Source organism: Trichomycterus rosablanca, chromosome 6 (genome assembly GCF_030014385.1).
Source record: "Trichomycterus rosablanca isolate fTriRos1 chromosome 6, fTriRos1.hap1, whole genome shotgun sequence".
Taxonomy (NCBI): domain Eukaryota; kingdom Metazoa; phylum Chordata; class Actinopteri; order Siluriformes; family Trichomycteridae; genus Trichomycterus; species Trichomycterus rosablanca.
Window position 1 is genome coordinate 18,200,796 of NC_085993.1, and position 27,868 is coordinate 18,228,663.

Below are 27,868 nucleotides of genomic sequence, written 5' to 3' on the forward strand. Positions count from 1 at the left end.
AGCTTCATTGTTAGTAAAAGGGCAGCAAACTTATGCAGCGTCGATGCCAACAGCCAGAGCCAAATTTTGTGCTCTACAAGAAAAATTACTGCAAATTTGCACTATTATTCATAGCAGTGGAGTGTTTATGTATTGTTTACTTACTAATTAAGTCTGATAACAGCTGTTTAAATTAGCGTAAACATCCGGATGATGGACAACACCCAGATGATGGACAGCATAGCATCTTAGAGCTCAGGCTAGCATGAGCTGCTGTCGATTCAGCCGGATATAATGTCACTCAGTGCTATTGATTGGAGGGATTTGTAGCTGAGTGAGCAGAAAAGGCCGAGTTGATAGTGCAGCTAAGTGGATTCAGATTGCCGAAACAGTCTAGCGCAGACGTTCAGTCTGAGTAACTTTGAAATGCAGGTGAAGAAAGTTTGTGTTATTGCATTTAAAAAAGAAATATGAACCCTTTGTCTGGATTTCTGCACAGTAATAACGTGAATTATTAAAAAATAAATCTTCATGCACGTGTTAATAATAGACAAACTTGCCTAAACAGTTGTACTTTTTATATCTTTATTATATACATTGATTAATTATTCAGTGGTTCAGGTAATACAAACTATTTCATCCCTTTTATTTAATGACTTGTAGTCTAGACTTTTACTATTATTGAGAACAAAGACTTATTAGTGAAGGGAATAAACTCTTCTCAAAATTTTAAATAAGCCAGTATATGCCTCCTTAAGGCAGAACTCAAAGTTAAATTGGGCCGCAAAATTCTTCTGTATAAAAAAAAAAAAAAAGAAATGTTCAATTAGTGCCTATCCGAGATATTTCATGTTTTATCTGATCAACGTCATTTCATTTGTTAATATACCTCCATTCCTGCATTTCAGGCCTGCAACACATTCCAAAAAAATTTGGGACGGGTGCAATTTAGGGCTAGTATTGAGGTGAAAAAACTAAATAATGATGTGATTCCAAACAGGTGATGTCAACAGGTGATTGTTATCATGGTTCGGTACAAAAGCAGCATCCAGGAAAGGCTGAGTCTTTGATGAGCAAAGATGATCAGAGGATCTCCAGTTTGTCAACAAATGTGCGAGAAAATGATTGAAATGTTTAAAAACAATGTACCTCAAAGAAACATTAGAAGGGATTTGCATATTTCTCCCTCTACAATGCATAATATCATTAAACCATTCAAGAAATTGGGAGGAATTTCAGTGTGTAAAGGCCAAGGGCGCAAGCTTAAGCTGAACGCCCGTGATGTTCGATCCCTCATCATCCTGCCATCTCTTAGACTGGGAAGCCTGTACAGTCTTGGCAGGAGCTCAACTGATCAGGAAAAATCCTGTGCCGCATGTCTGCTCCACAGGTGAACTTCAACCAAGCTAAGGGGCGCTTCTTACTTTTATACCAAAACTTTGAGTGTATACTCAAAGTGGATCATTCTCAGCACAGCAGTGACACTGACATGGTGGTGGTGTGTTAGTGTGTGTTGTGCTGGTGTGAGTGGATCAGACACAGCATCAAGAACCACCAATAACAGTAGCTGATATAACCACATGGGTAAGGGATTACTTTGGCAAACCTTTGTCAAGCACTACAATACAGAGTTACATGCATAAATGCCACTTAAAACTTTACTGTGCAAAAAAGAAGCCTTATGTTAACCATGTCCAGAAGCGGTGTCAACTTCTCTGGGTTCGGAGGCATCTAGGATGGACCATCACACAATGGAAATGTGTATTGTGGTCAGATGAATCAGCATTCCAGGTCTTTTTTGGAAAAAATTGACGCTGTGTGTTCCGGACCAAAGATAAAGAGGACCATCCAGACTGTTATCAGCAACAAGTCCAAAAGCCAGGGTCTGTCATGGTATGGGGCTGTGTCAGCGCCCTTGTCAAAGGTCATTTACACTTCTGTGATGGCAGCATTAATGCAGAAAAGTACGTTGAGATCTCAGAACAACATATGCTGCCTTCAAGACGTCATCTTTTCCAGAGATTGTTCAACAAGACAATGCAAAACCACATGCTGCACACATTACAAAGGCATGACTGTGGAAAAAGAGGGTACGGGTACTGGACTGGCCTGCCTGCCTGTCCCCAATAGAGAACGTGTGGAGAATTTTGAAACGAAAAATGCGACAACGACGACCCCGTACTGTTGCACATCTTAAGATGTGTTTGCAGGAAGAACGAGACAAAATAAAACCTGAAACACTAAATCACTTGGTATCCTCGGTGCCAAAATATCTTTTAAGTGTGATGAAAAGGAATGGCAACATTACAAAGTGGTAAATGCTTTACTGTCCCAACTTTTTTTGGAATGTGTTTCAGGTCTGAAATGCAGGAATGGATGTTTATTAATAAATTAAATAAAGTTGAGCAGATAAAACATGAAATATCTCAGGTTCATCCTGTCTGCAATCAAATAAGTCAAAGTAAATGTAAGAAACTCTGTTTTTTTTTTTTATTATTATCTGCATTTTCCATGCTGTCCCAACTTTTTCTGAGAGTATTCATGGACCAGGTAGATTTTTCTGAGTGTACAGAGATGAAGAGGAGAGAACAGATTAGGCAGTGAATTCCAGAGAGTGGGGGCAGCAACACTAAAAGACCTGTCACCCACTGTGGAAAGCCTATACTTAGGAACAACTAACAGACCAGAATCAAAGAACCTTAGACTGTGCGGTGGGGCATAAGGATGTAACAATGTTCAGAGGTAAGTTAAAAGTTAACAGCAGGATTTATTAATGGATGCGATCTGTAACTAGAAGCTGTAAATGTAACTGATGAAGGATGGGAGTGATATGTGTAGACTTTTTAGTGAATAGTAAGACAGAGTTGCAGACTACAGAGTTTTGGATATAATGTAGAGATCATAGAGTTTAAGGATGCAGTGGTCTAACCTAGATGCAATAAAAGCATGCACCAAAATCTCAGCATCTTTAGAAGTTAGCATAGTCTCTAAAATGCTGAATGTTTCAGATATTTTGTAACCTTCCTTCCCTAGAGGCATACACAGAAAATAGACTAAGGAAGGTTCCCTGCATTTCTTTTTCTGTGTTCAGCTTTGTTAAATACATCTAATGAGCACAAACTGTATTAATGCATTAAGCAAAAAAACAAAACAAAATGGAAAGGATACATATATACTGTATATATATATATATATATATATATATATATATATATATATATATATATATACACACAGAGAAGGCATAACATTATGACCACTGACAGGTGAAGTGAATAACAATAATTATCTCTTCATCACGGCACCTGTTAGTGGGTGGGATATATTAGGCAGCAAGTGAACATTTTATCCTCAAAGTTGATGTGTTAGAAGCAGGAAAAATGGGCAAGCGTAAGAATTTGAGCGAGTTTGACAAGAGCCAAATTGTGATGGCTAGACGACTGGGTCAGAGCATCTCTAAAACAGTGGTCAGTATCTATCAAAAGTGGTCCAAGGAAGAAACAATGGTAAACCACCAACAGGGTCATGGGCGGCCAAGGCTCATTGATACTCGTGGGGAGCGAAGCCTGACCCGTGTGGTCCGATCCAACAGACGAGCTACTGTAGCTCAAATTGCTGAGAAAGTAAATGCTAGTTCTGATAGAAAGGTGTCAGAATACACAGTGCATTGCAGTTTGTTGGTTATGGGGCTGCATAGACGCAGACCAGTCAGGGTGCCACTGCCGAAAGCGCCAACAATGGGCATGTGAGCATCAGAACTCGACCACGGAGCAAAGGAAGAAGGTGGCCTGGTCTGATGAGTCACAGCAAATCAGTGTTCTGACATTTATTGTTCTCAATAAAAATATGACAAAAACAAATGTTTATGTTATTAGTTTAAAAAGAATGTCTATTTCTAATGTTATGACTTGGATGAAGATGTTAAATACATATGAATGTTAAATGTAAAGGCATTTAGATGACACAGCTATCTAATGCTCCAGCCCACCACAGACCTCAACCTGGCCTGGCATCCAGTTATTTATTAAGTGACAAGTGACTGGACAAGGGTTGGGGAAATCATAGGGTGTCTCTCCATACATGATATGCAGAGGTGGAAAGAGTACTAAAATATTGTAAAAGTACTATTACTTTGATGATTTTTTACTTAAGTACAAGTAAAATTACTAGTCTAAAAATCTACTCAAGTAAAAAGTAAAAAGTAACTCATTTTAAATGTACTCGTTACTGAGTTAAGAGTAAACGTTACTGAGTTACTTTTTAAACAGAAGGAGGAACATAATTTTCCAACAGAAGTTGATAGATGAATGATACAGCAGACTACACACAGCTCACCAGCCATGCAGCATATTAGCAGTTCATGTGTGGATTTAACCTCTACACACCTAACAGACTGCAACTGCTCTTATCAATTCAAAACAGCATTATTTCTGTTTATCTGCAATAAATCGCTGTTTAACATTAGCATTATTTTATAGCTTGTTGGACTTGACGCTAACTAAGGTAGGCGGTTAGGGTTGCACTTATAAAAAATGGAACATGATCAAAATCAAAAACAAACCAGCAGAATCTCACAATCACATGCTCCGTTTTACTTCAAATAAATGAACATAAAAAATCACAATATTTGATAATGCTTTGCTATCATTGCAAAATGAAAGCGTACCGTAAACAGCAGAACCGCGACCCAGCAGCAGCAGAAAATCATAACCACTTATCTGCTTACCTGATCTATATCCGTGTGTTGTTCCATTAGGGATATAATCCACTTCATATAAGACCATCTTGTATGTTTCCAGAATATATAAATCCATACCCAACTGTTTTATCCACCTAACTAATAAAAACCATTGTAGATCATTTATTCTCTCAGCTTTCCCGGTACAAAGCTTAAATTGGTGATTCGTTCACTAAACTGTCATTTATACAGCAACCAATGAAGAAAGGGATTGAAATTCCGCCCAGAATGTGAATTCGGAAGCTCTGATTGGTTTATACATCTGAAACTCTTCACCCAATGAACCGATTCATAGAGTTGTTTATGCCGAATCAAACAGCCTAACAGTTTAGCCACCACTGCTCTACATGTTTGCGCAGGTTTGATGTCGAGTTTTTTATTGTTTTCTTTTTTTTTCCTCAGTAACGGATGTTATATAAAATGTAGCGAATTACAATTCTTAATACAAAACATACTTAAGTAAAAGTAAAATTACTGGTTGGAAAATCTACTTTAAAAAGTACAAGTACACAAAAAAACTACTCAATTACAGTAACGCGGGTAAATGTAATTGGTTAGTTTCCACCTCTGATGATATGTCTCTTGGTGAGACCCCCCCTCTTGCAGGTGAAATGCATGCATGTTAGAGGGGGTGCATGATCAAAAATGACCAGAGAGAAAACTAGGGCTAAAATGCTAAAATTAAATATGAATCAATAATAACTAAAGTGATATGATTCAAAGCAGAGAGATTTATAATAGCAAACATACAGTATATTGCTGAAAGGAATAGCATGTCTCCTGCTGTTTGTGGATATGTATGTGTATGTATGTGTGCTGCGTCTGTGTGTGTTTGTCACATTGACATTCAGGGAGATATCAACAAAGCCGTCTCTCCCTTCATCTCAACAGCAGCTTGTAATTGCATTTTAATAGACAATTAAAGGCAGGCCATAAATCAATTCTCACACTGGGCAGCAGATTTGCATTTGATTTTCAGAAAAAAATAAACAGTTCTTATCACGTCAAACTCAATTAACTCATCCCTCTCTATTAATCTGTGGTATTTTGTTCCCTCTGGGAGTATGGAGGTGTGTATACTCTATTGTCCAAAGGTGTAAGTAAGGGATTGAGTAAGTTAGTGGTCGAGGTTGTGATGACCTTCAATGATTTGATCCTCTGTGACTCTTATTAGAATGAAGCAGTTACTGATTATAAATGAATGAATTTATTTAAGCCTTTTTTGCAAGGTGCCCATTGATTCTCATAAAGTCTTCATTTGTCTGGAATTGCATTTTATAAATTAAAACTATTTATAAGTATTTCATTGTATTAACCCTAAACGGTATTTGCTTGGTCCAAATAAAACAGGAACTAAACCAGAAAACAAAACGGTACATGATTGTTATACTTTGAATTATGCAAATATCTAACAATGTTATTAGTTATCTGAAAACAACCTTAAAGCAGGACAGTAGCTTTCAGCAATCAATAATGAGACTGAGAATTAAGGTTTGCTATGAATATAATTTATTAACAAACAAGCAATAGTAAGCAAAATACTATAACTTACTATTCAGCACATAAATGACCAAAATAATTCTGGACAATGCATCCAGCACAATACTGTTAATGACTATTCAGCACAAAAATGACCATAATAATACTGAACAAGGCAGTGTATAGCAAAAAGTTTTTAAATCATCATCCTGCCACCTCTTGGCACCTCTGTAAAGTCTTGGCAGGAGCTCAACTAATCAGGAAAAATCCTGTGCAGCATGTCTGCTCCACAAGTGAACTTCAACCAAGCTGAGGGGTGCCTCTTTCTTTTATACCAAAACTTTGAGTGTATATGCAAGCGGGATAGAGGCTCTGGCCAGACGCCCTCACCCCACCGACGCAGACGCAGACGCATCCTTGATTTACAATGTAATGACGTGGCCATTTGCCCCTATCGCACTTCACTGCGCAAATATATGAAAACAAGCTTTATAAGTAACATCTGCGCCAATATGTGAAAAACAATTTATATAAGCGGGTCACTGGATGAGGTGACAGACGATGCAGTCAGAAACAAGTGACATTTCTAAATACAGTCAAAAAGAACAGATTACATTCATTCATTCCTATACAATGATGAATATGGCAGGCCTGAAAATGCACTTGCGAAAGGATGTTATTTATTGGTCAAATATATATGGTGAAAAAAATATTAACCATCTTTTTTGCAATTGCTTGTCAAGGTTTAATTTAAAGTAACTGAAAGTAACTGATTTTTTTTTTCTTTCTGTGATTGTATATTTATCACACTTAATTGTTTTAGATTTTTTAACAAAAATATAAGCCTAGTTATTGGCAGGTGCACTTGTCAGTGCGTTCTCAGTGCTGGTCCCAAGCTCAGATAAAAATAGGAGGTTTGCGTAAAAAAGGGCATGGAAAGGACCTGGACCACGCCACCTGAGAATCGAACCCAGTATGTACAGCACATGGTGTTTTTCTGTTTGTTTTTTATTCTTTAATTTAATTTATTCTTCCCTCAAAATAACTCAATATACAGCCATTAATGTCTAAACCACCGGCAACAAAAGTGAGTACACCCCTTAGTGAAAGTTCCTGAAGTGTCAATATTTTGTGTGGCCACCATTATTTCCCAGAACTGCCTTAACTCTCCTGGGCATGGAGTTTACCAGAGCTTCACAGGTTGCCACTGGAATGCTTTTCCACTCCTCCATGACGACATCACGGAGCTGGCGGATATTCGAGACTTTGCGCTCCTCCACCTTCCGCTTGAGGATGCCCCAAAGATGTTCTATTGGGTTTAGATCTGGAGACATGCTTGGCCAGTCCATCACCTTTACCCTCAGCCTCTTCAATAAAGCAGTGGTCGTCTTAGAGGTGTGTTTGGGGTCATTATCATGCTGGAACACTGCCCTGCGACCCAGTTTCCAGAGGGAGGGGATCATGCTCTGCTTCAGTATTTCACAGTACATATTGGAGTTCATGTGTCCCTCAATGAAATGTAACTCCACAACACCTGCTGCACTCATGCAGCCCCAGACCATGGCATTCCCACCACCATGCTTGACTGTAGGCATGACACACTTATCTTTGTACTCCTCACCTGATTGCCGCCACACATGCTTGAGACCATCCAAACCAAACAAATGAATCTTGGTCTCATCAGACCATAGGACATGGTTCCAGTAATCCATGTCCTTTGTTGACATGTCTTCAGCAAACTGTTTGCGGGCTTTCTTGTGTAGAGACTTCAGAAGAGGCTTCCTTCTGGGGTGACAGCCATGCAGACCAATTTGATGTAGTGTGCGGCGTATGGTCTGAGCACTGACAGGCTGACCCCCCACCTTTTCAATCTCTGCAGCAATGCTGACAGCACTCCTGCGCCTATCTTTCAAAGACAGCAGTTGGATGTGACGCTGAGCACGTGCACTCAGCTTCTTTGGACGACCAACGCGAGGTCTGTTCTGAGTGGACCCTGCTCTTTTAAAATGCTGGATGATCTTGGCCACTGTGCTGCAGCTCAGTTTCAGGGTGTTGGCAATCTTCTTGTAGCCTTGGCCATCTTCATGTAGCGCAACAATTCGTCTTTTAAGATCCTCAGAGAGTTCTTTGCCATGAGGTGCCATGTTGGAACTTTCAGTGACCAGTATGAGAGAGTGTGAGAGCTGTACTACTAAATTGAACACACCTGCTTCCTATGCACACCTGAGACCTAGTAACACTAACGAGTCACATGATATTTTGGAGGGAAAATGACAAGCAGTGCTCAATTTGGACATTTAGGGGTGTAGTCTCTTAGGGGTGTACTCACTTTTGTTGCCGGTGGTTTAGACATTAATGGCTGTATATTGAGTTATTTTGAGGGAAGAATAAATTTACACTGTTATATAAGCTGCACACAGACTACTTTTCATTGTGTCAAAGTGTCATTTTGTCAGTGTTGTCCCATGAAAAGATATACTTAAATATCTGCAGAAATGTGAGGGGTGTACTCCCTTTGGTGATACACTATATATGTCTTGTCTTTTTTACCCCTTGTTCTTGTGTATCATTCTGTATTAGTCATTTGCATTGTCCCTGTTCTGTTCTGTCTTGTCTTCTGTCAGTAATCATGTATAAAACATCTCTGCAGCGTCTGCTCCTATTCCCCAGCCAAGCAATACACCAGGATCTTCTTGTTGTGAGGCGACAGTGTTATCCCCCTGTAGTAGTATGTCATTGTATATTTAAGCCCAAACGTTAGAGTAAAAATGTGAATGGCAATGCCAATGTTGCAACAGTTGTTTATTACATATTAAATGTTGGTCTGATGGTAGTAACTAGTATTACACGTTGAATGTGGCCAGCATGAAGGCCTGAGTGACTATAATAAGGGCCACATTGTTATGGCTAGATGACTAGATTCACCACAGGCAGCTGTGGTGAGTACCCACTGACAGTGGCCTAGGGAAGTAAGCAAGTGGTCCTAATGTACTGGCTCATCTGAATGTGTGTGTGTAAGTTCATGTGAAGACCTCGGATCTCGATGAATAAAAGAACTTTAGCAGATTGCTTTTCAAACATTTCAGCTTATTACAGAAGCGCAAAATATCACATTAATGGTAAAGAGTTCAGTACAGTGTGTATGGTACTTTGTGTTCTGTTTCGCATTAGTATGATTCTACTTCCTTTAATGTGTAATACATTTGCACATTTTGGGGAGCAATGCTAGAACTAAGTAGCAAAACAAAACACTTTAGGTTAAATTGTTGTCTTAATGTACCTGGCTAGCAACAATGGGGTTTTACCAGTCAAGTACAACCCCAAATCAGAAAGAGTTGGGACAGTATGGAAAATGCAGATGCCTTTTGTGGATACAGTTTTTCATACCGAATCATGATTTCAATCACCTGTTTGAAATCACTTTTTTTTCCTTTACTGTTTTCTCTTTACTAGCCCTTAATTGCCCTGTCCAAACTGGAATGTGTTGCAGGCCTAAAATAAAGGAAATTATGTGTATTAACAAATAAAATGAAGTTGACCAAACAAAATATAAAATACCTTGGGTTCATACTGTCTGGAATGAAATGAAAGTCAATTAAATGAAACACAATGATTATTTTTATTTAATAAATAAAAGACATTTGGTTTTGCAACATCTATATCAGTCATGTAAAAGAAGTAAATGCCCTGTCCCTAAACTTTATAAGCATCCGTGTCACCTTTAACAACAACAAATGCAATTAGGTCACTTTTTAAAAACCATTTTTTAGCAATTTAGAGGTTGACTTGCCTTGGAGTATACTTGCATTCTGTTACAGCACAAACTTAGCTATATAATATTCAAAGAAATTAATTGTATACACATTAACAGTAATGTCTTGTTTCTTTTTTATAATGCACTAAAGAATATGCAAAGCACTTAATCCAGGTTGCTTATAATGCAATACGATTGTGGCATTTATCAAAAATATTCAGAAAAAAAAATGTAATTATTTGACCAGTTTTATGCAGCCTCAACATTTTCTGTTATTGAAGTTACTTGAGAAGTGAGCTTTTGTGGGCGCATTTGAAACCACAAATGAATTAAAATGCTAATTAATTATATCTTTGGCTGCTTGAAAGAGTGGAGCAGAGCACTGTTGTTGCGATGACTTTGCAGTTTATTACTGACAGGGTTAATGACATTCAGGAGTTCAATATGAGCGTTATAGCCATTTCACACATTAATTGATTTTAGGCGATTATTGCCCACTTTTGTGCTGATTTGTGCCGATGTGATGCATTAGAAGTGTGATTGGATAGAGAACATAAAGAGGCTGTGGGCTAAAGGATAAAACATTTGAATGTAAGGGTTATCACTATGTGTACGTAATTAATGCTTTATTGAACTGGGTTTGTTGGCATTAATGAGTTGGTCTGTGTGTGTTGCAGCCTGACGACACAGATATGGAGAATGACAAGGACACACCAAAGTCCATTCCTCTGGATTTTGTGGATGACCCTAACTTTAAAAACAAAGTCAACTACTCTCATACAGCTGTGCAGATTCCTACTGACATCTTCAAGGGCTGTGAGTGATAAACCTGCTTTTACAGAATAACACGCACACACACTCTCAATATAAATACACTTTGTGAGTTATTATTACTTTGGCCTAAAAGTCTAAAGAATGTATATAGGTTTGTGCACTATATTTCAAAAGTTTGTGGACATCTAACCATGAGTATGTTGGACATATTTAAAACCATAGCTATGGCGCCCAGGTGGTGCAGCGGGATATTCCGCTAGCACACCAGCGCCGAGATTCTGAACTCCTCGGTTCGAAACTCGGCGTTGCCATTGGTCGGCTGGGTGTCATCTAGCGGGCATAATTTGCAGTGCCTGCAGCAGACATGGTTCTGCTAGGGTAGGACGACCGGACTATGTGGGTGGGGTCTTCAAACCCTGTATAAGGAGCTTGATTGGCAGATAGAGAGGCGTCTGTGCAGAGTGCATAGGTGAAAAAGGGTTCCGCAAAGGACTGTGCGTGGGTCGAAGGAGGTGTGAACAGCAGCGGAAGACAAATTGACTACGCTAAATTGGGAGAAAATGCATGAATAAAATAAAATAAATAAAACCATATTTATTAGTTTGGAGTCTTCAACTATAACAGTGTATTTAAAGTGTCTTTAAAAATGTGTGGCAGTTAACTCAAGCGCACTTGAGGTCATGTACTGATGACGAGAAGGCACACAAAGTTCTTTGAAAAAACTGCAGGTCTTGGCTTACATGCTTACATTATTCTTTTCAGTTCCATAATAGCTTTTACATAATTATAGTCGGAGGGCAATTTAGCTGCAAAACACCAGTTGTGTTTAGGCATGGGGTGTTTATTTTCGGATACCAAAATAATTAAGATAAACTTACCATCCACAAAGGGGAGGAATTTATTATTTAAGTAACAATTATGTTTCAGAAATGTCCATGCTTGCAATCACTTTACTGCATGATCAGCTCCACTTACCATATAGAAACACTCTGTAGTTCTACAATTACTGACTGCAGTCCATCATTTCTCGACATACTTTTTGAACCTGCTTTTACCCTGTTCTTCAATGGTCAGGACCACCACAGAGCAGGTATTATTTGTGTGGTGGGTCATTCTTAGCACTGCAGTGACACTGACATGGTGGTGGTGTGTTAGTGTGTGTTGTGCTGGTATGAGTGGATCAGACACAGCAGCGCTGCTGGATTTTTTAAATAATGTGTCCACTCACTGTCCACTCTAATAGACACTCCTACCTAGTTGGTCCACCTTGTAGATGTAAAGCCAGAGACGATTGCTCATCTATTGCTGCTGTTTGAGTTGGTCATCTTCTAGACCTTCATCAGTGGTCACAGGACGCTGCCCACCGGCAGGGCGCTGTTGGCTGGATATATTTTTGGTTGGTGGACTATTCTCAGGGGGCTAACAAAGCATGCAGAGGAACAAATGGACTACAGTCAGTAATTGGAGAACTACAAAGTGCTTCCATATGGTAAGTGGAGCTGATAAAATGGACAGTGAGGTGGTTTTAATGTTATGGCTGATCAATGTACATATATGTTTATGTACATGCTTTATTTGTCCGTGTGATAAGCCGATAATAATTTCCCCGTTATAATTTCCCTCAATATCAATTATTTTCCTTGTAATAAAGTATCTATCTGTCTGTCTGTTCGTCCGTCCGTCCGTCCGTCCGTCCATCCGTCCATCCATCCATCTATCTATCTAAGCAACAAACTTTAGTCAAGTTGAGTTGAATGACACAGAATGCATGTGTTTGACTGGCCTGCCTGCAGTTCATATCTGTCTCCTGTTGAAAATGTATGATGCAGCCTGAAAAGGAGAATCAGACAACAAAGACCACAGTGTTGAGCAGCCAAAGTTTTCATATCAAGCCAGAATGAACAAGAATTCCACTTGCAAAACTCAGACCCCAAACCATTAAAAAGTCTCATTAACTAAGGAAAGGTGATGGAATGCAGTGCTAAATATTTGATTGCATTTGAATTGACCATTTGTTTTCTTCTTTAAGTCTTTAACCTTAATCTACCTTTACTACAATGAATAGTTGAATGCCAATTTTAGACCAAGGGCTTCTTTCTCATATGGTAGCTTCTAAGCCTGTCTTCTACCCAGGAGACATTGGTAGCCAGGTGGGTTAAGCTTTGGGCTATCAGTCAGAAGAATGTTGGTTTAAACTCAGGCTCTGCTTTGCAGCCACTGTTGGGCCCTTGAGCAAAACCCTTAACCCTGCCTGCTCCAGGGGCGCTGTACAATGGCTGACCCTGCACTTTGTCCAGAGCCTCCAAACAAGCTGGGATACGTAGAAAAAGAATTTAATTGAACTGTACATGTGTAGATGAATATGTGACAAAGTCAGTCTTCTTCTTCTATAGGGAAGTTTATTAGACTGTGATGAGTGTCACTAATGTTTCAGCATTTTCTACTTCATAGCAAACCTGTTTTTGGAGGTGGTTTTTAAATAATATCTGACAATCCAAATAAATTTGGTCTCAGAATATGGTAAGTTTTTTTACCAGCAGGAATTAGGAGGTCATGCATCAAACATTTTGCACCACTAAAATAATAATAAATTTTCTATGTATATTTCAAGCTCAGCAAATTTTGTCATATTTTTAGAAAACCTACAAAAATTAATGTGATTTAGCTCTGGAATCTGTCCTGGATTTTCCAGCTGACAGTCTCAGATAAATTGCAGCTTTCTTTTCATACTTTGATAAGGAATATGAGCTCTTCTCTGAAAAGGCAGGTGCTCCTGACACAGCTGCTGTCTGTGTACCACTAATCAAGGCTTAGATTTTTGTCTAAATAAATCCCACCCTGCATGAGAGCTGTTTCCTATCAGTTTGTATTATTTGGTCCAGACTTGTATCGATTAATCATTTCTAAACCTCTCAATAGTTCAATAGACCAAAAGTTTGATACCACTAGCTGTACCACTGATTCAAACAATAACCTGTATATATTGAACAGATGGTGCTAGTATATGTCAGCAAATGTGTATATCTAATGTGTATCAATGTGTATTACAACTGTGAGGGACTATGCACCTAAGACCTTTATTAATGTGACGTGACAATAAAGTGATTTGATTTTTTAATTTGTTCTTAAATCCAATTTGATGTGTCCTACTATAAATTATATGATAACCATAACAATTTGAGTAAACCGTGGAATCTTTCCACATGAATTGTAGAATTTATTTTAGAATTTATGTTCTCACTTTTGCTGTAATGCCAGCATGCACTGAAGGTGGCATGAACACTACAAGCTTGTGCATGATCAGATAATCCATGTTAACCCAGCATTATTTTACTATACTATTTTTGTGATGTTACTGAATGCCTGGGTTTCTGTGTTTTTAAGTGCTGACATAAATGCTTGATGGCGTTTAGGTCAGGTAATTAGCAGGAAACTTCATTACAGTCAGCACCCATTGATTTTTCTTGGTCTTTGGCCAAGTAGTTGTTGCACGGTGTTGAGATCTTAGGTTTGTACACTGTATGTATACAGTAGCATTATCACTACTGGTCTCAGGCCTGGACTCTCATTGTATGTTATATAAAATACAGATTTGTGTCGTTGTATTAAACAGCAAACATACGCTGCAAAAACCACCTCCTTGTTTTTACACTCACTGTCCATTTTTTAGCTCCACTTACCATATAGGAGCACTTTGTAGTTCTACAATTACTGACTGTTGTCCAGTACTTTTCTTAGCCTGCTTTTACCCTGTTCTTCAATGGCCAGGACCCCCACAGGACCACCACAGAGCAGGTATTATTTAGGTGGTGGATCATTCTCAACACTGCAGTGACACTGACATGGTGTTGGTATGTTAGTGTGTGTTGTGCTGGTATAAGTTTTTAAATACCATGTCCACTCACTGTCCACTCTATTAGACACTCCTACCTAGTTGGTCCACCTTGTAGATGTAAAGTCAGAGACAATAGCTCATCTATTCATTCAGTGCCACCTTTTACCAACAACAAGTGCAATTAAATGCTTCTGATAACTGGAGATTAGTCTCCCACATTGCTTTGGAGGATTTTTACTCATGCTTTTAATTCAGACAGAGAAGGGCTTTTAATTAGGACCGACTGTTTGAGGTCCTTCCACATTATTTAGGATTCAAAACCAGACCTTTTATTAGGCCACTTCAAGACTAATGTATTTTAACCAATTAGATGTTGACTTGCTATTGTGATTCAAATTGCGGTGTTGTTGTATAACCCAATTAAAAATAAGCTTTATATTACAAGCTGGTAATTGAACATATTGAACCTAAATTAGTTTTACCAACTTGCCCTAAATCAGCAAAGCATCTACCACCTACCAAAGCATCTAATGTTTGACTGTTTGTTTCATGTCTTATTGTGAAGTGTCATGTTGGTTATGTCACATGGGCACATGTTTTTCAAAAAGTTTCTTCTTTGATTATAAGTCCACAGAACATAATCTCAAAAGGCTTGATCTTATTAAGGTGTTCTTAATTAGTAGTGTTTTCCCAGTAGTGGAATTATGAACACTGATCTCATCTGAGGTGAATGAGCCCTTCAGTTTGGTAATAATTTGTGCTTCTTTTGTGACTTTTTGGATTGAGTTATTGATACACTGTTAAAATCTTTAAAATATATGGTAGGTCTCTGTTCTAAGTTTTCTTAATTTGGAGTGTAAATATTTCAGGGTAACTTGCTGAAGTCCCAGTGTCTATTTGAATAACATTGTTATTTTTCATTGTGGTCTGCTGCCTGTCAAACCCAGTTATTCATTTATTGTCTGTTTTACCACTGCTTTATCCTGATCAGTGTCTCAGTGGGTCTGATGCATTGGGCAAAAGATAGAAAACACCCTAGGCAGGTTGCCAGTCCATCACAGGGCAGATTCACCTAGGGCAATTTAAATAACTCCAATTAACCTGACTGCATGTCTTTGGACTTGTGGAAAGAAACTGAAGCTCCCAAAAGAAATCCAATTGGACATAGGAAGAGCATGCAAACTCTGGCCGGCTGCCTGGGGAATCGAACCTAGGCCCTTCTTGCTGTGATGCAACAGTGCTATCCACTGTGGTACTGTGCTGCCAACACAAATAATAATTAATTTGTATTTGTATTTTTGTTTACTTGTGTTGTCTTTGTCTTAAACTGAATTTAAAGATCTAGCTGTGTGACAGATGCAATATGCTGTATCTTAGAGGAGAAAGGACTGATGGGGTATAATATGTAGTTTCTTCTACTGTTTGGTCAAGGCACCAACTTGATTATGGACAGAGTAGTGCGGTCTACTGTACATGCTAAGGATCTCTGTATAAAATGTGCACAAAAATATGTGAGTTTATAACAAAGCAGTATGTATTTCAGTAATCTAGTCACAAAAAAGTTGCAAAAATCTTAAAAGCCCAAGCCTGCTATAGCCTACATAGTCCCTTTATGTATATAATACAAGTGTATAATATCATGTTAATGACATATAATCTTTTTTGCAGTATGGTTTATTACTTCTACCAGCTAGTTGATTATTTTAAAATAATTAAAAAATAATAAAAGAAAATGAAACAATGCTGCAAACATTAAGAAAACTGTCATCATGCAGCTTAAAATAAAAATCTGATTTTACATATTTAATCATTTAGACTCTAGGTGCAGTGAGATCTTTATTGATATACTAAAGGTCTAAGCCATCAGATGCAGCTGAAAGTCAGCCATAGGGATTTAGCAGCCATAGGTAAAGAGTGCAAGCAGGTCACATACATGCAACAAAAAAACACCCCATGTAGGTAAGAGGATTAATAAACATCAAGTGACCAGAGAGGTTAGGACGTTTTTAAGCTCTTTGGACAAACAGGACAAATAGAATTACACTCTTACATACTTTACAAGCTTGTGAACTACAAAAAAAAAAAAACATTTAAAAGGTCATAAAAATGCTGGTCAATTTGTTTGCTAATGAGAAAGTAAAAATATTTGAGAAACACAAAGTGTATTACTTTGTAGACTAGGTACCATAGGTTTTTCATGGTAAAACAGGAAAGAGTTTTCTGTTGCTTCAAAGGTAAAGCTGAAGACTCCCTTTATTGTCATTGATTAAAGTACCATTTACGAGTACCATTTTCCTTTACTGGAACTTCACCACCCAAACTACAAACTCTATTATTCCTCTTTCAACAAACAGCAGGTAGCATTTGCATGCTTTCCACCAAACCTAAGTGTGTTTATTATCCTGTCATATGAGAACATATGGGTCATGACTCCAGAAAATTGATTGGACCAGCACTAATGTACAATTGCACTGTGCTTTACACCACATTATACATGATAGCCAGAAAGCAAACCAGAAAACCAAATTCCTAAAGGTCTCAGTGAGCAATCTTTTGGCTAACATTACTTTTAGAAAAAAAAGAACTTGCAACACACGAGGAAACAATTTATATAAGGTACACAGTTTGTTTTGTTTGGCAGCTTTAAAAGGCAAAGATTTTGACTTACTGTAAGAAGCACTGAACAGTAAACAAAAATGCTTCCTCTGCTACGAGCGTTCTTTTAAAAAGTTTCCGCACTTTTTTTTTAAACTCTATTTATTAAGAATTTCAAAAACAAATTACATAACTTTTATACATAGTGACCTTCCGATGCATTTTCCCAGCGTCGTACCAACTTTTTAATGCCATCAGCAAAAAATTTTTTTGGTTGAGCGCGTAGCCACTGATGCACCACTGCTTTCACATCATCATCACATGAAAATCTTCTTCCTCTTAAAGCTTCACCGAGCGGTCCAAAAAGGTGAAAATCAGATGGTGCTAAATCTGGACTATAAGTTCTCTCTCAGTCACTTAGACACGACCAATTACACCTTCACCCACCCTCACAGTTTCGGATGAAAATATAAAAGTGCGGAAACTTTTTGAAGATCGCTCGTAGAATGTGTGCCACACAGAGGCATGGGTCTTTACATTTACGTTTGCGGCATTAAGCAGACACTATTATCCAAAGTTACTTACAATTATCAATATATACAGTTCAATCAATTGAGGGTTAAGTGCCTTGCACAGGGGCCCAACAGTGACAACCCTATGCAACCTTATGACTACTAGTTCAGTATCTTACCACCAATCTACCACTGCCCTTTAGACCTGACTTGATTCTCACCTTTGATGAAGTCCCTCCCTACACTTAATTGCTCTTAATGATAGTGCTTCACCTAAGTTAGCAAGGAAGCAAATGCATCAGCTTTTGTTGCCCTGTGATGGATTGGCACTGTGATGGATTGGCTTGTTTCCGAGTGGCTTTGGACCACTTGCCTGATCCTGACCCAGACTAGGGGCAAGTGGCTAATGTTTAAATGGTTTAAACTTTGGCTGCTGTGTCTTAAATGGTTGACTGAACAGTTCAGTGTAGAACAAATGCAGTGAAGACTGTAAAACATATACTATGAGGCCAAAAGTATGTGGACAACATTTTAGGTGTTTCAGTCAAATATACTGGTAATATGTGGGGAAAATTATAACAAATTAATTATATGCATTTAACCTTATGGTAATAATTAAGGGAAGGTCCTATACTGTTTCAGCATGACTGTACCCTGTATAAAAGACGTTTTGGTTGAAAGAGTTTGGTCTGGAGGATCTTATCCAACAGTAGCTCAACCTGACCTTATAAATGCTTATTAGACTGAACTGGCATGAAGTATGCGGACACACTTTTTAACATTTAAAAAAAGCTTATCCAGAAGCCAACTTCATATTAATGCTTATGTGTTTTGGAACAGGATGTTCACTAAGCTCATGGTCAGATCTCCAAAAACTTTTGGCCATATAGTGTGTAAGTGTAAAAGCTCCACCAGCTTAAGTGCTTTTTCCTGCTGTGGTGTCTAAGGTCAGTGTGGCCATCTTATAAATGGCACCCCCATGGGAATTAATTCCAGTGTAACCTTGGTGTCTTCAAAACAAAGGCATCTGTAAAAATGTGTCCTGTGATGTCTGGTTCCTGAATCTTAACAGCAGTTTCTTCAACTTCAGAATGTTGTGAGATGGACTGTCCTGCAGTGCAGCTTGGTGTTCTTTCCACTCTGGCCATTTTTCTACACTGTAGGTGCTTTTGACAGCGCTGGCCTGCCACTTGGCAGCACCAAACACAAAAGGGGTTGATATTCTGTGTACTGTGATACATTCTGCTCAATAACAGTATTATAGTTGTCTGCACGTTAGCTTTTTTGTTGGTTGAACCAGGCATGATAGTCTTCATCATTCTCTGCCTATAATGAGTCTTGGCTGCCCAACACTCAGGGGGCATAATGTTGGTCTTTTAGGGTATTATGATTCATATCAGGATATATATTAAACAAATGTTTGGGAAAGACATTTTAAATTTTGCAATACATTATTAACATTACTCATCTCCGGGTGCACCTGACAAATTAGTGCACTAAGTAGGCATGTAGTTAATAAATGAAAGTGGACCATAGATATGTGGATCATTTTGCACAGTGTAATAGAGCACTGACCTTTATCTGCAGAGAAAATTCTTTAAGCTCTGCCATATTAGTTGGGCAGTGGGGGTGTAAAGGAATTTTAACGTCTCACCACCGATGTTAAATGTAGTTGACATTAAGACTGCACCACTGATAAATCGTTCTGGTACCAAGTATTAGGCTTTTTGGCTTATTAGTGGAGCAATATTGTATTTTATTTGTTTATTTTTTTCAAAACAAATACATTTTTTGCCCTGTTCAGGATGTATTCCCATTTTGTTTTAGTGTGTCTGTAGTGAAACGGGCTATGGTGAGACAAGAGGGGCAGACACACGTGCAGAGATGTTGAAACACAAACTATGCTAAACTAAAAACACTTGGACTAAGTTAAATGCTAACCTAATGCAATGCTAATCACTAAGCTAACACGAATCTAAGAATACAGGAAACATATACCCTAAGCTAAGCTAACACTAACAAGAACATGACAAAACCAAAATCATGACAAAGCCAAATCTACATGAACAAGAAGCAAACCAACAAACGAACATAAGCAGAGCAAACAGACATGACAAAGTCAAACCAAACTATAACAAGGCAAGGCAAATCAAACCACCATGACAGAATCAATTCAAAATAGTTTCCAATCAAGGATTAGAGACTGCCTCCTTAAATACACAGAGAATTAGTTCTCAACAAGGTTCAGCTGTGGGTCCTTAACAGGAGACCAATAATACTGAGGGGGTGTTGGCCCGTCACCAAAAACAAGCACTCCTCCACCATGTGCTCCTGGAAAGGTGGGCATGGCAGGTGTGCATGAGTGTCCAGGTGGACCTGTCCTTTTCTGCCCATCGGCAGGATTTACCAGTCATTAAAAATTAACAAATGTTATTTTGTGTCATAAAGTCAGATGATCAATGAAAACAAAGATTACAGTTTACTGGATTGGAGAATTTATTGGCACAATGGTGGGTTCTTACAGTAGTGTATTAGCTGAAGAACAAAGAACAGAACTATGGGCCTCTTTTTATACTGCTCACATTCACAGTTGGGTGTTGGACTTTGGATCCTCCATCATGTGATAACTGTTGTTCCTTATCTGCTTACAACATTTTACAACAGCTTAATGACAGACATATTGTTTATCTCTGTGCATTCCACTCCCAGCCACACCTCAAGCAACAACATGACTAAGGATTTAATGCACAATCAGCATATTAAGCATAAAATCTTTTTTTTTCCATAACAGTTGTAAAGATTTTAGTCTAGTACATTAATTCCTAGTAAAATTATATTATAGCTGCCGTTATAATACATTCTCCTTTCTGGCTTTATCAACCTGTTGGTGCATCTGTTTATTTCTTTGTCTACTTGTTTGTTCTTAAAGTTAAAGCTGAAATGATTTGTCTCACCAGGATCAGCTAAAATAATCCCAAAGTTTATCCTTGCATGTCCAATGATATAAAGAAGCAGGGTGGTGACGGAAACATAAAACAGCACTCATTAGCACATTAGCACTTGGAGTGAATAGTGTTACTGTTCTTTTTCTGGGGCAAAATACAGTGACTGGTGTGCACATACTCTTTTGACATCCATGGCAATTTAGTCAGATTAAAAACATTTTCTGACTTGACCAAAATAAATAGAATTATGATTGATTTTGTGGGCTGTGAATTCCACTGCAGAAATTGCAAACATTCTAATCAGTTCAGGTCAAACAGCCAAGTGGTTTTTAAGTGGTATGGAAAAGGTGAGCAAGCAAAGGAGGAGTTGAATGAAACTGAATAAAAATGTTAAAGGACTTAAATAATTACTATTGTACTGTATTGTATTATTTTCATCATGATTGTAGTAAAAGGCCTGCCAGGATGTTTTTTCCACCCTACTTGATTTAACTTGACCTGGGGCAAGTTGATAAGGGGCAAGCCATAGCCTAATGGTTAGGGTATTGGAGTAGTAATCAGAAGGTCGCTGGTTAGCCGCTCAGGTGGCACAGCGGTAAAATATGCTAGCACACCAGAGCTGGGATTTTGAATACATGATATTGAATCTCAGCTCTGCCATCTGGCTGGGCTGGGCAGCTATATGAACAATGTTTGGCTGTTGTTCATCCAGAGAAGGGAGTCAGATAGGGACCTCATAACTGGTGAAGTTATGACCTCTGCTGGCTAATTGATGGCGTCTGCACAAAGCTGAGGGACAATGTGTGATCAGGGTGTGGCTCTCTGTGCACAAGGCTGCTTTGCATATGAACTCAACTCGTGCAGGTGAAAAGATGCAGTCGGCTACTGCCAGGTTGCTGCTGTAGGGCCTCTTAAACCTCAGTTGTTCAGACTGTTTACTGTAACCATAATGTAAGTTGCTTTGGATAAAGGCATTTGCTAAATGCCAAAAATGTAAATGTAGTAGAAATAGGTGTGTCATTTCACTTAGATCTTAGATCTTCCCAAGATGTTTCATGTGTCCATTTTTTTCTATTGGCTGACATCACTGAATTCATACTGAATGCTATGTTATACTGAATTGACCTTTATTACTAAGATTCTGTCTAAATGCAACACAACACTTCAACTTATGCCAAGTTCACACTACATGACTTTCCAAGTCGTCGGGTTGGCTTTCACACTACACGATAGGGGGTTTCACACTACACGATCTATCACCAACTGGAATTGCAGGTGAGCTTCTCTGGTCTCCCAAACTATGTAATGTCATAAAATCAAACGCAAAAAGTGAAGAGGAGTTTAATGATACCACGTCCAAAAATGCACGTCAACAAGTAGCGAGTGATCAAAGTTGTTTGTGCTCTGATGTGCAGCGTAAAATCAAAGAAAAAAATAAATGAATCAGAGAGGATTTGGCAACGCGACCAGCAGGGATTGTTCTGTTCTGTAGCGAGTTGGAGGTTAATAAAATTTTTTTTGTAATGCAGCGTTGGTATTATGGTTTGCCATGGACGATAAGTTCACAAATATCGTAAAGGTTGTGTGTGTGCCGATGTATTCTGATAGAAACTATATTATCCGGCTGATCCAGATATTCAACATGCTAGATATCTCTCCTCAGTCGCTCGGATCGAGTTGTTGAGTAGTTCACACACAGCGATTAAGAGTCGAGTTTAGACCACCGAGCGAACGCCGAGTTGCTCCTGAGCTGCCACATCTAGCGGCGACCAGTTGGCAAGCGAAAATCAGGGCAAAAATCGTGTAGTGTGAACTAGGCATTAGCTTAACACTTAATGCTTATGTTTATTTCTGCTTGTTCTTAATTGTGAGACAATAATTCACTGAACTAACATGTTATCTGTCTTTAGTTATGTTTCAACCCAAACCACGCCCTGTGTGCCACACATCATTTGCAAGGCACTAATTAGATATAGTATTTAGATCAAAAATTGGGACAGTGTCTGCACTGACTGTCTGTTATTATTTTAAGCTCCAATTTTACGTTTTTTTCCTGCCCTGAAAGACCTAAAAGACTTCACTCTCACCCACTTTCAAGTCTCTCTTATTTAAGATAAGTCTGACCCTGCTTTCAAGACTTTGCTTGAACTAATTGACAAAGGCAGGTAAAACAAAATCCTGTGGTGGACTAATATTCTGTACCTGAACCTTACACATATAACTGTAGTATTATAATTGGAATATAATCTTATTTATCTCATACATTAACTTTAAAGAAATTGAATTGAAGGCATGTGTGACTCTACTATAGCTCGGAAATGGAAAATGTAATTTTACTAAATCATTAAAGAAAAATTTGAATGTGGTGCAATAGTCTTGCTGGAAAGCCTGAAATATTCCTTTTCAGTCAGAGCTGTTAAATTTAGCTTGTGATTTATATTTCATAGCAGATACATAATACATTATTAAGCCATAACACCAAATAAGGTCAGGCTGTTATCTGTGACATGACAGAGTGAATCTGTCAGTGAAGAAATGGCTAACAATATATTCATTTCAAGAACAGCTTTAATGCTTTTCAGAATGCTGAGATACAAATTCTGAATGCTTTGTGGTGTGATGTGCATTTTTAAGAAGACGACCCTTCAATTCTTTAAGGGATAAATGAGTTTAATGTGTAGTTTGTGCCTACAAAACTGTATGGTGATTAAGAAGTCCATAAAAGACACCCAATATTAATTAAAGCTCTGTCTGCCAATGTTATCATACTGAAACAGAAAACATTGTAAGGAAAAAATGTATAGATGGGTTATGGTATAAAATTTTAATAATGTGATAACCTCATTAATAAAAAGGCAGTTTGTTTTGGTTTCAGGGCGGCACGGTGGCTCGGTGGGTAGCACTGTTGCCTCTCAACAAGAAGGTCCTGGGTTCCACCTTCAGGCGGGGCGGTCCGGGTCCTTTCAGTGTGAGTTTGCATGTTCTCCCCGTGTCCTGTGTGGCTTTCCTCCAGGAGCTCCAGTTTCCTCCCACAGTCCAAAAACATGCAGTCAGGTTAATTGGAGACACTGAATTGCCCTATAGGTGAATGGGTGTGTGTATGTGTGTGTTTGCCCTGCGATGGACTGGCGCGTGATTCGCATCGCATCGTGGATAGAGTGTATCGTTACATCCCTAGTTACACCCGTGCATGCCCTGCACTGATTCTGATGGGTTTGGCCACTTCCAACATGACAATGCATTACCACACACGTTCCCACCTAAGTCACCAGATCTTAACGTTATCTAACACATCCGGGATGCCTTGCAATGCTCTGTGGAACACAGAAATCCTACACTTCGGGATTAACTGCAGGAAGTATGGTGTTTACTGTTTACAGAATATTTCCACAAGCTCGTGGAGTCCATGCCCTGTTGTATTTCTGCAGTCCTACACTCTGTAAGGGACCTACCAAGTGTTAAACTGGTGTACTAGTTTTGGTGTCTTGTCATGCACTAGTTTCAAAGTTCTGTTCACATTGTACAGATTTTGTTGAGACCAGGCCATAGAGATACTTATTCAATTCTGTGTTTATTTTGTGGCTGTAATTTTGGAGCTTTTTCCTGTAAAGAGTTCATCTATCTCTGTCAGCAAGCTTCCACCTGTCAACCCTGTTCCTCTTACTAAACAACAAGCTTCTTCTAAAATCCTCCCACCTGTGATTAATGTCAAAACATAGAAGCACAGGGAGACTTCCAAGATTGAAAATGTATCTAAAGTCATTCATCACAGGTAGATGCTTTATTCTGGTCAGGGTCCATGTACATTCACAGCGTAGCTTGGAAACACAATGTAGACACATAAATTCACTGTTCACATCAAGTGCATGACAAACTTACTCAATCTCACTCATTCACTCCTAGAGACAATGTATAGTACGCAAAACTTTTACTGGCATGTTTCTGAGTTGTGAAAGGTACTCAGATTGCCCAGAAACAATCCATGTGGACACATTTACAGTCATTTTAATAGTGCAAAGTATAGTAAAAGGACTTTTTTTGTTGCTCAGATATTCATTAGATGTTAATACAAGTTTACATGTTTTTTGTGATCTGTGAGGCCTTTTGCCCAATGAATTAGACCCACCTCGACCCTAACCAAGATTCAGCAGTGGTAAAACATGCATGCATGAATGAATGAATAAATGAATGAATGAATGTTGATACTTTGATACTTATTTTGGTATTAAATGGTCTCTGAAAATTATTATCAATTAATAAATGAATGCAGTTGGCACTGAGAAGCTTGCTGACACAAATACCTCAACCTGAAAAATCTGCTAAGACAAATCATCACACTTAGCTTTCATTATACAGTCAGGGCGGCACGGTGGCTCAGTGGGTAGCACTGCCGCCTCACAGCAAGAAGGTCCTGGGTCCGATTCCCAAGTGCAGCGGAAATTGTGCATTTTTAGCAAAGTAAAATGATAAATGTTTGTGGATGAAAGTCTGAAACATGACTATGGCTTGTTTAAATAAAGGGATTAAGCATCTTTATACAAATGCTGCTGTTCTCTGTTTCTTCCCGAGGAAAAGGGGAAAAGGGAATGTTACACAGGGCTAGTTTTTCTGTTTAGTTCTGTTTCTGTTGTGTCTAATAGTATATTAAGGCTTTAATTCTGGATTAGGAAATTCACTGGTTTACATTTACAGCATTTAGCAGATGCTTTACTACTAACAATTGTGACCATATACAATCCAAATAATTAAAGTTTAAGAGCCTTGCTAAAGGGCCTCAACAGCGACAATCTGGAAGATGTAAAGCTTAAACCAGCGACTTTTAATTACTAGTCCAGCAACCTAACTGCTGAGCTACCACTGCTATCACTCCTGTTTTACAGGAGACAACTAACACTTAGTATTTTAGAGAATAAAAAATATCAGATATTTATTTTACAGAGTTTGATTTATATCGATACTGCAAATTGAGTATATGCCGATACTGATACCAATCCGATTCCTAGCTATCTAAATAACAATGCTCAGACTGTGAAACAAATATTCTGAAAGAATAAATACAGAACCTACAACATCACACTTATGCAAAACTGCTGTTTTTATTTGAACTTTTACACACAGAACATTTAGCAGCATTTTTGGTTTCACTTACGTTTGAGCTGTTGTTCACGTGACACATCTCGCTTTACGGCATGTCGTCCAAAGTGTCTACAATTGGAAGATGTGGATGTCAATCAAACACGATGGACCAATTAGAATTGACGCAGAGTTGAGATTTTCCGTTAAAGTTCTGTCACGTTTTTAGATTATTAAACCCTACTGGATTTTGAAGAGGACATCTGTGGCTAAACGGGAAACGGTGTAGTTTGTTTTATTTCATAACACTAATGGATTAATCGTTGAGGATGTGAGAGATCTCCAAGCCGGGACAAGATAGGTTTTCTTTATCTCAGGTGAGTGATTTATCATTTATAAAGCGATTTTTATTGTTTAAACAGTGTTTTTAGATGTGGCAGTAGTAGATGATTTTTGTTTAAACTGTTTTTAGATGTGGCAGTAGTAGATGATTTTTGTTTAAACAGTGTTTTTAGATGTGGCAGTAGTAGATGATTTTTGTTTAAACAGTGTTTTTAGATGTGGCAGTAGTAGATTATTTTTGTTTAAACTGTTTTTAGATGTAACAGTAGTAGATGATTTTTATTGTTTAAACAGTGTTTTTAGATGTGGCAGTAGTAGATTATTTTTTTTTAAACAGTGTTTTTAAATGTGACAGTAGTAGATGATTTTTGTTTAAACAGTGTTTTTAGATGTGACAGTAGTAAATGATTTTTGTTTAAACAGTGTTTTTAGATGTGGCAGTGGTAGGTGATTTTTGTTTAAACAGTGTTTTTAGATGTGACAGTAGTAGATGATTTTTGTTTAAACAGTGTTTTTAGATGTGACAGTAGTAGATGATTTTTGTTTAAACAGTGTTTTTAGATGTGAGAGTAGTAGATGATTTTTGTTTAAACAGTGTTTTTAGATGTGGCAGTAGTAGATTATTTTTGTTTAAACAGTGTTTTTAGTTGTGGCAGTAGTAGATGATTTTTGTTTAAACAGTGTTTTTAGTTGTGGCAGTAGTAGATGATTTTTGTTTAAAGTGTTTTTAGATGTGGCAGTAGTAGATGATTTTTGTTTAAAGTGTTTTTAGATGTGGCAGTAGTAGATGATTTTTGTTTAAACAGTGTTTTTAGATGTGGCAGTAGTAGATGATTTTTGTTTAAACAGTGTTTTTAGATGTGGCAGTAGTAGATGATTTTTATTGTTTAAACAGTGTTTTTAGATGTGGCAGTAGTAGATGATTTTTATTGTTTAAACAGTGTTTTTAGATGTGGCAGTAGTAGATGATTTTTATTGTTTAAACAGTGTTTTTAGATGTGGTAGTAGTAGATGATTTTTTTAAATGCTAAAAGTTTCAGTAGATCAGTGTGTTTTAATTTCTGAATGGCTTTTGCAGATGAGTTGTAGATCAGTGGCACATGTTAATAATGACATCTAAATGCACCTTGTTACGGCAGTTGCCAAATGAGCGGCAATAAATGGCACTCTGTTGGAACATATCTTTGTGTTTTATTTGCTTTACACACAAACAATGGCTTTATTTACATTAAGTGTTATTTACATTAAGCAACAGTACTGGATCGGATTACACTTTCCTTCCGATATCCGATCCAGTAATTTGGGCCAATATTGGACACGCCAGCCCTAGTGCAGTTACATTACTTGAGCTAACTTTTACTAACCTCCTTTTTCAGCTGTATTGTACATTTACCTTTACAAAATTTAGCACATGCTTTTATCCAATGTGTCCTAGAATTACACATTCACTCAATTACACATTAAAACCTTTAACATCAGAATGAAATAACAATAAAAAAAATCTAATAAGGCGCCCAGGTGGCACTAGCACACCAGCGCTGAGATTCCTCGGTTCGAAACTCGGCATGCCACTGGTCGGCTGGGCGCCATCTAGTGGGCATAGTTGGAAGTGCCTGCAGCAGACACCGTTCTGCTAGGGCGGGGTGACCAGACTATGTAGGTGGGGTCTTCAAACGCTGTGTAAGGACCCTGAGTGGCAGATAGAGAGGCGCCTGTGCAGAGTGCATAGGTGAAAAAGGGTTCCGCAAAGGGCTGCGCGTGGGTCGGAGGAAGCGTGAGCACCAGTATACCCACCTCACCTGCAATCAGGGATCCCCCAGCATTGGAAGACAAATTGACTAC

The 27,868-nt window shown here is 38.3% G+C and overlaps 1 protein-coding gene across 1 annotated transcript in view; it reads left to right on the forward strand.

Moving 5' to 3' along the window:
- The window catches only part of cacna2d2a (calcium channel, voltage-dependent, alpha 2/delta subunit 2a), a 379,664-nt gene that overhangs the window by 230,251 nt on the left and 121,545 nt on the right, over positions 1-27,868 (forward strand). The window contains exons 6-7 of the mRNA XM_062996697.1: positions 1,456-1,471; positions 10,628-10,766. Of these exons, the coding sequence (XP_062852767.1) occupies positions 1,456-1,471; positions 10,628-10,766 (155 nt within the window). The remainder of the gene's footprint in view (positions 1-1,455; positions 1,472-10,627; positions 10,767-27,868) is intronic.